The following is a 13,428-nucleotide window of genomic DNA, read 5'->3' on the forward strand; positions in this document are numbered from 1 at the left end:
CAACTGAGAACTGGTTTTTAATACCATTCTCTCATGTTCTTACCTCTTTATCATTACATTCAGTACCATGGTCCTTATTGCTGTCTTAATTGATTTTGGTACTCTATATGTAAATGACAAATATCTTTCCCGATGCCATTAGTCTACCTTTCATTGTTAACATTACACTTTATCATCTGTTTGTACAGGGTTACTATTACTGCACTGAAATACTGGGACGAAAAACAAGTCTGTGAGGAGAGGACTTACTTGGCTTACACTTCCACATAACTGTTTATCATTGAAGGACGTTGAGACCGAAACTCAAACAGGGCAGGAACCTGGAGGCAGGAGCTGGTGCAGAGGCATGGAGGAGTGCTGCTTGCTAGCTTGCTTCTGATGGCTTGCACAGCCTGCTTCTTATAGTGCCCAGGACCACCAGCCCAGGAATGGCACCGCCTACAATGAGTTGAACCTCCCCTATCAATAATTAATTAGGAAAATGCCTAAATAGCCAGATCTAATGGAGGCTTTATCTCAATGAGGGTTCCCTTTCTTTTTTTTTTAAGAACAGCAACAGCAGTGTAGTGGACCCAGCTGGAGCCTAGTGTGTGCTGCAGAGGGCAGAGTGACTCGTGCTCTCCGGAGGAATCCACAAGATCATGAGTGAATCCCAGATGTTGGACACTGAGTCATTTATACTGTTGGGGTTTTGTTTTGCTTGGTTCAAATTGTGATTTTGCACTAGTTTTTTCCTCCTGAAAGAAAAATCTTAATTTAATTTTGATAATTGTAGGCGCCCACAATGGAAGGACTTTGAACTTTTAAAAAAGGCTTTGGATTTTTAAAGAGATTGGCTATTTTAAAGAGACTGGAATTTTAGTGTGTTTGAATTTGTAAAGACTGTGGGACTTTTAAAATTATTTATGTTTTCAACGTAAGATATTGGAGATAAATAAGAAAGGAAAGGTTTAGCTTAAGAGGGGTGTATTTGTGTGTTAAGCTGACAAGGGGTCAGTTGTTCTGGCTAGTCTTAAGACAACTTGATACACAAACTAAAAAAGGGAAACCTCAGTTGAGAAATTGCCTAGCCCATTGTGGGTGGAACTACCCTTGGGCTGGTGGTCCTGGATACTCTATGAAAGCAGGCTGAGCAAGCCACGAGGAGTAAGCTAGTAAGCATTATTCCTCCATGGCCTCTGCATCAGCTCCTGCCTCCTGCATCCTGCCCTGTTTGAGTTCCTGTCCTGACTTCCTTCAATGATGAACAGCTGTGTGGAAGGGTAAGCAAGATAAGGCCTTTCCACATCTACTTGCTTTGCTCATGGTGTTTCATCACAGCAATAGTAACCCTAAGGCATTATCTCTTAGGGAGGGCCATGTATGAGTTCTTTTGTTAAAGCAAACCCCACTCAGAATGCTCTGGAACATCTTTGTTTAGGCTAATTAATAAAAAGTCTTCTTTTAAATGTTGGAGGCATCTAGAAAATGAAATACTACAGAAAAGAACTTCATTTAGAGCCAGGCATAGTCCCAGGTTTTGGGGAGGCTGAGGCAAGAGGATTATTTGAACATAGGAGTTCAAGGACAGTCCAGGAAGTAGGAGATGTGGTTTTTTTTAATATGTAGATCTATTTTTAAGCAACACATGATGTTTAATATATGCTTATAAATATATACAGTAAGTTGCAGAGTTCTGTAAAAGTATGTTTACTCAGGTTGCGTAAACATTCTGGAAAGATAGATAAGAAATTATTAATGAATATTAGTTTGCAGAAAGGGAAATAAGAGGTACTTTACTTTCTAGTTTATATTGTTTTGTCTTGTTAAAATTGTTTCCCCAAAAGTATGTTTTATTTTATAATTTATTAAATGCACTATGTAGAACCTTCCAATTTTATGTGTTCATCGTCCTGTTTAGGGGAATTTTAGAAGAGAGAAAACAATCCCAGGTCACATTTCAGCACTCATAGAAAATAGCTACAGGATGGAAATGCATTGTGAGACAAGCCTCCTGCTTTTGGGAGGGAATGATACAATTATCATCTTTTACTATGTAGTAACCACTGTGCTCAAAGTTCAACTTGGGAAACTCGCAAGATCTGTCTCAATTATCCTCAACCACTTAGTTCAACAGTATTTTTGCTAACTATATTACACATTTTTTGCATTTATTAAATTTAAAAGATACTTTTAAAACCTATACATAAGTAGAAGTTAAATAATCAAGTATTTCTAAAATCTTTAGTATGGGAGGTGCATGTGTATGCACATGTATGTGTTAATATGTGCTCACATGTGCTTGTGTGTGTGCTAATTGGATTACCAAACTGACCTGTTCTAATTCTTACATTTAGTAATTGGAAATCTAAATATGTTTTTTCACAACAAAAAATGTTTTCCATAAAGAAATCAGAGTTTCAGCTCTCGAATATAATATCAACTTTCTACCACAGAACAAATATGATTGCTTTGAATTTAAGCATTGTTTTCCTTTGTTCCTATAACCTTTAACTATAACTCTAGGCATCTTTTGTGTTAGCAGCATCAGAAATGTGCTAAGAATAGATAAAAGTCCATGCTGTTAAAGAACATTTTGAAACTGAGAAAATAAATGCAGCAGAAAGCTACTTTTAAGTTTCTGAATACCTCCTATTCATAAAAAAAAATAGAGAATTTCAAAGTTGGGGTTTTTATATTGTAGCCAAATGTCTACAAAATCTCCTTTTTCCCCCCAAATTCTAACCTGGGGCACTTCACCCCCAATCATCACTTGTGCCTTCCATTCAACTAGCATCTTGTCAAATCTGGCTGCAAGATTAAGTTTCCCAATTCAGAATTCAATATTGTAACCCTAAGGATATAAAATCCAAGCTGGAACATTCTGTTTTTATAAAACTGGATGAAATTGTTTCAGCCCAGAGACCAGGGTTGGCCCAGACCATGATGATGAATCTTCAAGACTGACAGTAAGTGAAACGGGTGTGATGGTCTTGGCTTGACTCGTGTGCATTAAGCAGCATTTTACATTTGTCCCAACTCTCGACCTTTGGGAGAACAGGTTGAGGGAGTCTCATGTTCTCATATTATGTAAGGCTTACAAAATTAACTAGCTCTGTCAGAGCAGTGTGGCCTGCCATGGGCTGGCTTTTTGTGTCTTTCCCCACTCCTGCCCATGTTGGCCTCCAATCTTAGAGAAGTAGTACTGAAGATCTAAGGATTTCTTTTCCCATACATCTTCAGAATCATTGAGGCTCCTGGTACCCATGCTTCTGTTTCTATATAATAGTTGCTTCTCTCTCTCAGAAATAACGAACTTTATTTTAAAAAAAAACAGAAAGAAAAAAGAAAAAGAAAAGAAAATAGATATGAATTCTGTACCAAACCCCTTTATGCTTAAAAGGGAACTTAAGCAGTCTATATATTATGCACTTCATTCTCTTTAGGGGCATTTGCCTGAGTCCCGATGAATGCTACAAAATCTCAACTTTTTAAAGTGCACCTTTTTATCCAAGACTCTGATTGCTAGAGAAACATTTTCTTCTTACAATAATTTCTAAATATTCATGTAAAATCAAAATTGACACAAAATTAAGTCCTAGAAACACCTCCTGGGGTAAGTAGCTACTACATAGCTTCAGGGTACCAGTAAAACTCTTGAAAAATGCTCCAAGGATGTCTAAAAAGGAGTTCTTTACTTCTGAAATTCTTGTATGATTTCAACACAAAAGAAACTTTTTTCCTTTAGAGATTTTATTTGTCTTAGATTGTTTTCACTATGTAATCTCAATGACAAAGTCAGCTCAAGTAGTTGTGAGATAAATATATTTATAATAAATACAATATATATATATATATATATATATATATATATATATACACACATACATACACATACACACACACACACACACACACACACGGCAAAGAGGCCAATGTGTTGATGGGCTTCTTTCCCATGCTTGAGCACTCTTCTCTCCTCCCAGGGTCTTTCCTGGAAGCCAGCCCACCAAGAGTCACTGTTCACTTCTTACTCATTACCCTACTCTGGATCACAGTGAAAAAGAACAGAATGGCTGACAGGCATATGACAATGAGTGAAGAGAGTTCAATGTCAGAGCAATGCACTGGAGTGAGTTATCCTTCTCATTAAAGGTCTTTGCTCATTTATTTGCATCTTTGACTCGAGGAATGGAAAGCTGGTAATTACATGGGTACTCCTTCACCCAGGAGCAACCTACCTCTCAAAATTGGTGACATTTAGATTATTCTGTTGATAGTCTATCCACCCCATCCCTACCCAGGGTTTCTTTAATTAGAAAATCACTTCCAAAGACAATGGTGCTGCAGTTGATTGCAGTCGGAACCCAGGATCACCTGCAAGGTGTTTGGTGAAGAAAAAGTCCCTTCCTATGAAGGGGAGTTTAAAGCTAGTGATAAAACAAAAGCTATTTCCAAATACCAGCTGCATAGAAGAAAAGGGTATCTTACTATTTAAAGAAAATCTAGAAAAAATTAATATAAATAACCAAAGATGCTCTCAATTGTTATTTATATATGGTTCTTAATCTATAAAATGTTGGCTCTGAAATAATAATAATCATTTATCCATAAAATTAACATGAGCTTAGGTTAACCAGGAAATGAGGTTATCAGGTGAAAACCAAGCAGTTCTCATCCTCATTGGCTCACACTGCTGGGCTAGAAGATTAAGAAAATGTGGGCTGAGGAATGAAGCCTTCCGGAGACTGTGCCTTCCTTGAGATCCTTCCTCAAAGTGAGACTCAGAAGAGACATGTAAAGAGAGAGGCTGGCACAAATCTCTTCTCTAGTCTCAGAAGAGCTCAAGATAGTGTGGCTCAATAGAGCCGTTTCCCTGTGCTTGGGAAACAAGACCTGAGTCAGCCATTGATTTCACGGGAACACATTAAAGCCATAAACAGGAGGAAGGAAAGTAAAGGGAAAAGAGGGGATGGGAAGGAAACAGAGAGACAGAGGGAAGAGGACAGGAATGCTGGCTTGAGTTTCCATTTAGAACAGCTATACAGTTGTTTAGCATAAATGCAAATTAATTTTAAAGTAGTATAATTTATATCTTCTAGTCATGTCCATTTTATGGTCAACAGTTACCTTTGCCCAAATTGTTTCTGTAGATCTGTTTATTTTATCTTTGCATTTTATTTCCAACTTTACTTTCTGTTTGATCTGATGTTATGAAAAAGCAAGAGCTTAAGAAGTATGATGCAGTTGAAAAGAGTGGATTTTCCACATTTACAGATACGTGCAAAGATAATTTTGATAAAACCAAAGAGAGAAAGATGCCTTAAACTGCCTGGTAACATGCAACATCCACAGCAAGGCGAGTCGGGGAAAGTGTCTTTCTTCCCTGACCTCCAGCCAGTGCTCAGGATTTCATAGTCAGCGCAACACAGGCAAACTTCTTTTCACATGCTTCTTTCACATATTATCAATGCACTGATAAAATGTCTTCATAATTTACATGCCCACTTTGATTTTAGAATATTCAAAAGACAACAAAAATTGAGAATACCAGACAAGAATCACCTAAGCAATGTTAGACTGGCCTCTAAATTTCTATCTATTGAAGCCTTTGACATCAGTAAGAAGGACATAGCACAAGCTCAATATTAGTGAATCTAGCACCGTCCTGTAAAGAAGACCACTCTTTCATTAAGTTGTATTTTACTAATATACTAACCATCTATACAGCTCCATGGGAAGTGTTTTTTCAATTAAATCTGAGCAATAATAATTTTACATCCCTGAAATGTGTACATTTACTGGGGCAATATATCAGTTTCAAAAAAATGTCACTCAGATTCATGTGACTTTTCCTAAACTATATTGGAGTCATATTTGGCACATGTAAGACAGAGTTAGGTAAGCTTTGGTGTGTAGTTTTTATATTTTTGGCATGTATATGTCTAGTCTGAGCAGACTGATGATAATGTGTGTGCCATTTACTTGCTCCTTAGGCAAATCCTACTATACATCAGCTTGAATGTGTTTCAGGTAAGCGCACTATACTTAGAAAACCTGGATGGTTTTCTGGAACAAGAGAAGGTGTGAGTACATCTATATTTTAGTTGTTTTGATACTAAAACATGACTTTTAAACATCTTGTAACACCAGAATGTAAGTGTGAAAGAACACCCACTTTAAGATGCTGCCACAACTCCAGTGCAGGACACACAGTCAGAGCAGCACCTCAGAGCCGTTCACACGAGCTTCTAATGGACAACTGAAAAACACTGTAAACTTCATAAACCTACATGAAAAAAATATCTGTTTTCCTGAGAAGGAAAACTGCAAATGCCTTTAAATACCCTTTCAATATTGTGAGAATTTCAAACTGTTCATGTGTTAATTCCTTTATATTCTAGAAATGTCCTCTGGAGTTGTACCCATGACCCAGTCATTTCTCTATTACTGGCAAACTCTTAAATACACATAATAAACACTTAAAAAAAAGGGAAGTCACTTTGCTGTATCTATTTTTAATGCATAATTTAACATCATCTATTGATAAGCATCATACAGACTTGTACTGCCCAGACCCTCAGGGCTGCACATCAGCATGGTAGATCTACCAGTTTCTCTGGGGACCAAAGTGTCAGAAGAAGAATTGGACATAGTGACCAGTTTCCGTGAGGTGAGCAAAAACAAAACAATAAAAACAGCTGCAATTCTGATCGGCTAATCTGTCACTCAAAATCACAGGTCTACAAACGAGAAAAAAAGGAAGTAAGCATGTAATGACCTTAAGAGGTGGAAATTTAAGCCTTTACTTATAAATAGTAATTCAAGCCCATGAATCAAAGTCTCTTTAACTGCCAAGCTTGAGTTTATTTGAAATCATCTGAAAGATAACAATCTAGCTTTGGGAACAAGGGAGCTTGCTACAGGTAATTACTATCAAAAATCTGATTTGATTTCTAAAAATTGTATGAATGAATCAAGTTTCTTGGTCTTGATATCCTAGGCAGAGAGCTTGTTCTTCCAAGTCTAGACTGCTTAATTGCTTGCTTGAGGGAGGGAAAATCCTGGGGGAGAGGCACATATGAGCAATATCTGCTGTGTGAAGCCAGAACTCTCCCAAGCTAGATCATGGCCAGTAACGCAGGCAGTCCTGCCCTGCCCTTCCCTCTAGTGCAAGTGACCATAGATATTTGATCCTAGAGCTGAATGAAAAAAGAGAAGCAAAGCTGGCCACAATCATGAGGACCAGTCAGTATTTTGAGCAGAAAACATAGCTCATAGCTGCTTATTTGTTTTTCCCACCCAAAGCCATTTAGAAACAAATATCAGAACAGAAGGGAGGCAAAAAATAAATACATCCCTGTGTATTCCAAACAGAAGAAGCAAACATTTGCATTATCAGGCAGGACTGTCCACCCCTGCTGAATAAGTATCAGAAGATGTTTAGTCAAGGGCTTGAAAACAAAGCATGCCTTACTGCCTTTGGGGGACTGCAAAGTAGTATATATTTTTTTCACTTTCTTTTCCTTATTGTTACAAGTAATCATTTAAAGAAATGTTCTTATTTGTACTATAATAGTTAAAATGAATCCATTTCAAGTGTCGGTCACTTCTATTTTTGTGTAAACATAGATCTAATTTAAACTTTCATGGTATACATCAAAAACTGTATGGTATTTCCCCCTTTCTTTAGATATTTTTTGCTTCAATTTCAAATGAAAAAAAAAATGAATATTCCAGTGTGTGCCTTTGAGCACTGCAATTCTTAAAATCTTAAGAATAATCACTTCTGCAATTTTTATCTTGACAGTAAGGATAAGTTTTTGAAAACAAATAATTTATGAAGAATAATGCCAGAAAATGCAGCTATTTGGATGCAACTATTTACAAAGTATCCATAACAAGTCCTTTAGATTTGCAGTTTCTGGACATAGACCTTGGGAAATTCCTGGGTACACACAAGATCCCAAGCTAGGGAATAAAGACAAGTACCTAAATCTTGGCAAATCAGAAGTCTTGTATTTGTAAAATACGGACTGATTCATTTTTATCAGTACAAAATGGAGTCTTTTAAAAGTGTACATATTTATAATTAATTCCCAATAAAAAATTAAGTAAACTAAAAGTACTCCTTCTGATTTTTTTTCACCACAAACATATACAAAAGGAAATCAGAGTAATTTTTCCCGGTACTAATTGCCATAACTGCTTCATGGCGAAATAGAACATGCAACTGAAGAAAAGTTTTTATTAAAGCAGGACAAGTCAGGCAGCAGGGGTTAAAATTTTAATCATATACAGCAACTTACTTAAACAGATATTTACTTAATTCGCCACTACAAAATTATCTGGGCTCCAATTGTTATACTTCTGTCAGCAAACACTGGCAATACAGCAGGCATGGGCAGTATATAAAATTAGTTGCATATTTTCTCCTGACAAATATATGCACACAGCCTTTACTTTATAATATGCCAACAGAACAAAAAACAACTTAAAAGTTTAAAAGAATGTTTTTGTTTCTGTTGAAAGAAACATACATTTCTTTAAAAACAGTGTGAGCATGTGGAAATATGGGATTATATATCTGGCATTTTCATCTAGAAACGTGTTACGAGCCACTCTGGTATTAGTAAGTCATGTGCCTTCAGCCCCCTGAAGTGCTCTGCTCTAATTGTGTTGAAAACAGAGTAAGAAGGCATTTGACTGCAATGCAATTAACATACAGCAAACACATTCCATGTCCTCATCCTGCCAGCTCGAGGGCTGAAGAGTGTGCAAAATCCCCAAAACTTTTTAGAGTTCATAAATATTCGTAACCACATTCTGATTTACAAGTTATCAATTCTTAAGCAAGCATAGAGAACTTAGAGAAAATTTTAGCAAAAAGCACATTTAAAAGAAAAACCTGTATATATTCCTCTATTTTTATTTTTATTTTTATTATTTTTTGCACACCCCACCCCCATCACAGAAGAGACCAGGCTCCCTCCAGCAGGGCACTCCTTTCAGCACTTCAGTTATCAGAAGGCAAATGAAAAGACAATGACCTTTCCTCCTCTCATTTAGCTTACAACACGAACACTTAAGCACAAACATAAAGTACCGATTTAACAGACAACACCAGACAGAGAGAGCAGGACTCACTGACCCATTTGGAAGACAAAGACGACAGAACAGCAAAGCTCTAAAAATCAGCTTGTGAGGCCTCTGAGAGATATTCTTCTGGCATTTCATCACAGCAGCCCCAGACCAGTTCACCTCCCTGGATACAGAGAGGAGGAACTAAATAGAGCTGTTTATTAAAGCTGGTGTGCTGGATTGCATTAGGAAGCGCGGGCAGGCCACCTGGACCTTTCAGATTGTGGCGGTGTTTAATTTGCAGCCTGCCCCTCTGCAGCAGAGGAGGCGATGGCTACTACTACATTTACCAGGCTCAGTCACACACCACCGAGGCTAGGAGTAAAGAAAGGCACTTGTATTTGTGTACTTATATTTTCCATATAGAGAGAGGAAGATAGAAGAATACAATCCAAATGAAAATATTGAATAGCACAATAAAAAATTGTAACTACTGCCTGGGAAGCATGGCACTTTATTTTCTTCTCGTACTTTATTTCTTTCAGAGATCACAATCTAAGCAGAAAAAAAAAATGCTTAAAATGAAAGTTTTTCATATTCAGCCCAAGTCATAAATTTGATATGCTCTTTGAATTTCTTGGTGGTGGTTTTGTTTTGGTTTCTGTTTAAGAGCATCACACTGAAGTTTCCAGCTGAGCTTCCCTAGCCAGATTTAATGGGTGCCTTTTGCCTTTCGCACTTTCAGCGCTGTGCTGGCAGGTAGCTGAAGACACAGATAGAAAGATGGTACAGTAAATATGAATTATGTGAATCATATGGTGAGACCCTTGTGGAAAAGGGGGAGTTGAGAAATGGCTGACTCCATACCTGACCAATTACAGCTTGCATGGTCCCCGTGTCCTGCTGCGCTGGGAGATCGCAATCCATCATATGATGTCTTTGAAAAGGAGAATGGGGGTTTCTGGCATGCATCTGTCAATCAACTTCTGCACTCACAACCATCACCAAAAGCAAGGGGGAAAAAAAGTCAAGCTGCTCCACCAAATAGGATGAGACTGTCATGTGACCTCCGGCAGACACGCACACACATTCACTACCTCCATAGAGCGTAAGAATTTTCTGTAGATATGAAATGACATTGACAAATATCCAATACCAAGTAAATAAAGTGAGACAAACAGCTATTCACGAAAGACAAAACGTTAGCTGTAATCTTCTGCTAAATGTATATAAAAAATAAAAACGTGAGGATTTTTTAATGCTCTAGAAATATATTTTAAAACAATGATTTCATGTGACAATTGAGTCTTTTTATGGCATAAACTTTTACAATTTTTAAATCACTGCTGGACTTCTCTTAAGCTATCCCTTGTGATTTTATTTTCAAAACTTCTAAATGACCTTTTGATGATATGCAGTAACCTCTGTAGTTTTATATAAAGTCACCATTATAGAAAAGCTTAAACTATTAACCATTATATACCAGCAATGGCCTGATATTTGTTGATTGGCAATGGATATACAATCATTCGTGTAAACTGAGGAATACTCAAATATAAAATATTCAAAGTGTGTGTAAATAGTACTCACTAAACTTTTCATCTTCTAAAAGATTAGAGAAGGATCTACTTGCAGCTCATCCAAACTTAGGCCCCATAATGGCAAATACTTCCAGTTTTCCCCCATTTAAATAAGATTATTTGACCCTACACACTGTAGGAGAGATTACTGGTGTATTGTGGGTCATCTACTATAAGCCATGAAAATAACCAAGTAGCTTTTTAACTCTCAGGATTAAGAACTTGACTTTGAAGACAATCCTGCACATAGTGCAGACTTGCTTTTAGAAAAGCCAAACCACAAATGGCACCGCTCATTTAGTGATTTGTGAGCTAATGGTTCTATTTGCCTGCTTTTTCAACTGGAGCTCATTAATTAACGTATTTTACTTAACAAACAAACAAACAAAAACCCCAAGATTTTGTGTTATAAAATGAGAGCTATTTTTAAGACTCAAAACTAATGTTAAACTTGATCAGTGGTAAGAAAAGAAATGGTTAATACACAATACACACACACACACACACACACACACACACACACACACAAACACACCAGCATCCCCAAGCAGAAAGAACCATGCCACGAGTCTTGAGAACTGAAGATTGGAAGTTGTCACTAAACACCATTAGAATTCTCTTGGTCTGTGCTGAGGCCTCTGTCCTGAGACTTGAGACAAGGACATCGACATGGCAGGATGCTTCTGCAGTCACCCACAAATGAGGCCTTGCCTGGAATTGTGTAGGGGAGGTTGAGGCTGTCGGGAGCATCTGCTAAGCCTTGGTGGAAACCTACAAGGACTGAGCCAAACGTATTCTGTCAAAAACCTGTGGGCTGCAGAAGAGTGGGGAGGGGCGGAAGGGGGAAGGGGAAGGGGGCGGGAGGCGGTAGTGGGCTCTGAGGACCTCACTGTACACTCCAGGCAGACAGGCGGAGTGATGGGCGGGCCCAGTTGCAGGGCAGGCTGACTGAGCATCTGTCCAGACCCTGGAATTCTGAGGACCGGAGGCCTGGAGTGACCCTGCAAACGTTTGGGCTCCTCTTAGCACAAGGTTTTCTGGTCTGCTTGGAGCCAGCCCTGAGCCAGCTTGATGAGGACGCCTGTGAACTCGCTAGCAGCTGGCTCCCTCTGGCTATCTCTCTGGGTGTTCAGTATCCTCCTAGGACTTTAGCTTCCTGATTCTCCACAGGGTCAGGAGTGGGAGGATGGGAGTCAGGCTGTAGTATGAGGTAGACACCTTTGAAGCTCCTTTCCCACATTTTAGTGTTTACGGCTGGCTTCAGAACACCACTGCTTGCTCATAACCTGTCTGATATCAGCTGTACTTACTGTGGGTTAGCTTCCAAGAGGGCCTGAGACAGGCACTAGGTGACCCTGGCTTAATTCCTTATCTTCTATTGAAATCCAGGGAGCCATAACTGTTATTTCCATGTCACAGATACGGCTCAAAAAAAAGCAAATAAAAGGGCAGTGATTTAATGTTCATTTGAATCCAAAGATGGAACTTCTATGAAACCAGAGTCAGCTAACATTTAAAATAATGGCTACCTTATATGAGGCACTGACTTTTTCAACATATATTTAAGACAAATACTGTATTCAGTGCTGGAGACACAATAAACAGTGCAGGTTACTTTTGAAACAATAAAAAACAAGCTGAGAGCTTAAAGATTCATTTGCGGAAATTGTCTGATTCTGACTGTTGAACAACATTTATAATTCTAGAATGTCTCATATAAAGGCACTCATCCATCTACTTACTACCTGTGCTAAGTGGGTGTGGCCTTGGGCAGATTCTCTGAGTCACAACTTTCTCATTTTATACCAAAGATAATAATCCATTAAGGACTCTGGGAAATGTTTCGTGGAAATATGGTAGAAAGATAAATTCTGCCTGAGATTTTGGAAGATCACATGTAGATGGTAGAAAGGTTTGGGTTGTGATATAGAGAGGGCACTTCATACTCCATACAGGAAACAGCACAGTCTGTTTCCCACCCCATCCCCCAGCTCCCAATGTGAGTGGCAGGCATTTCTAAGCCTCGAGGAGTGGGAGACAAATGGGAGAGAGTAGGAATGGAGGCATTTACTTCCAGCCCTACAGTAGAATTTAGGAAAGGAAATACATTAAGTGAAAAACTTAGCATGTCTACCTTCTCTTTCTCCTCTTCTAATCCAGTTTCCATAAAAGCATGCATTGTTGACTCATTAAGACTACCTCCTTCATCGCGGTGCAAGGAGACACGGAGCTCCTAACATAGACCATCTTATAAACCACATAGTATGAGCCAGACCAAAAGAGACTTCACCATTGCCCTTAATTCTGATGCTCAGTTTTTTGGATTAGGGATTACCTTGATTTCTTAACATGAAAAAACAAAGGATGCAAAAACAAAGGCAGAACTGAGACCAAGGTACAATCTTAGTATTGGGTAGAATGTCTTTGCATGCAACTGATGGTTTGCACTCTTCAGAGATAAGAGATGGCATACATAGACACTTTTCAGTCCAAGAACCAATAACAGAAAACACGGTGGGTGCATGTTTCAACAAAATCCACCCACAAGCATCTCCTCCTGCTAGATGGAGCACATTTCCCTTTGTAAGTGCATTCTATTAGCACCCAGGAGCCTTTCGGCCTGTGGAGATCTGCTTTGTGTCCCTGCTGTTATTTGCTTCTCCCTTTGGCTGCAGAGATATCATGCTTGCCCCTTCATCTCCTATTCTTGGATTGCTCATACTTAATGTTCACACTTAATTTTTGGATCCCTGAGAGATTGGCCTTACCATTTCCTTGAATTTTTTTC

General features: G+C 38.4%; 1 protein-coding gene across 4 annotated transcripts in view; it reads right to left on the reverse strand.

Annotated features, from left to right (window-relative positions):
• The window catches only part of Pou6f2 (POU class 6 homeobox 2), a 523,027-nt gene extending 512,973 nt beyond the window's left edge, over window positions 1-10,054 (reverse strand). For 3 of the 4 annotated variants that reach the window (XM_031358410.1, XM_031358407.1, XM_031358406.1), the window contains exon 1: window positions 9,928-10,054. In XM_031358410.1, coding sequence (XP_031214270.1) covers window positions 9,928-10,032 — 105 coding nt within the window. In that variant the 5' untranslated portion in view covers window positions 10,033-10,054. Of the gene's footprint in view, window positions 1-9,130; window positions 9,241-9,927 lie in introns of those variants that run through there. The other variant, XM_031358409.1, reaches the window with a different exon arrangement.
• Between the last annotated feature and the right edge of the window lie 3,374 nt (window positions 10,055-13,428).

The sequence above is a fragment of the Mastomys coucha genome, unplaced genomic scaffold, assembly GCF_008632895.1.
Source record: "Mastomys coucha isolate ucsf_1 unplaced genomic scaffold, UCSF_Mcou_1 pScaffold7, whole genome shotgun sequence".
Lineage (NCBI taxonomy): Eukaryota > Metazoa > Chordata > Mammalia > Rodentia > Muridae > Mastomys > Mastomys coucha.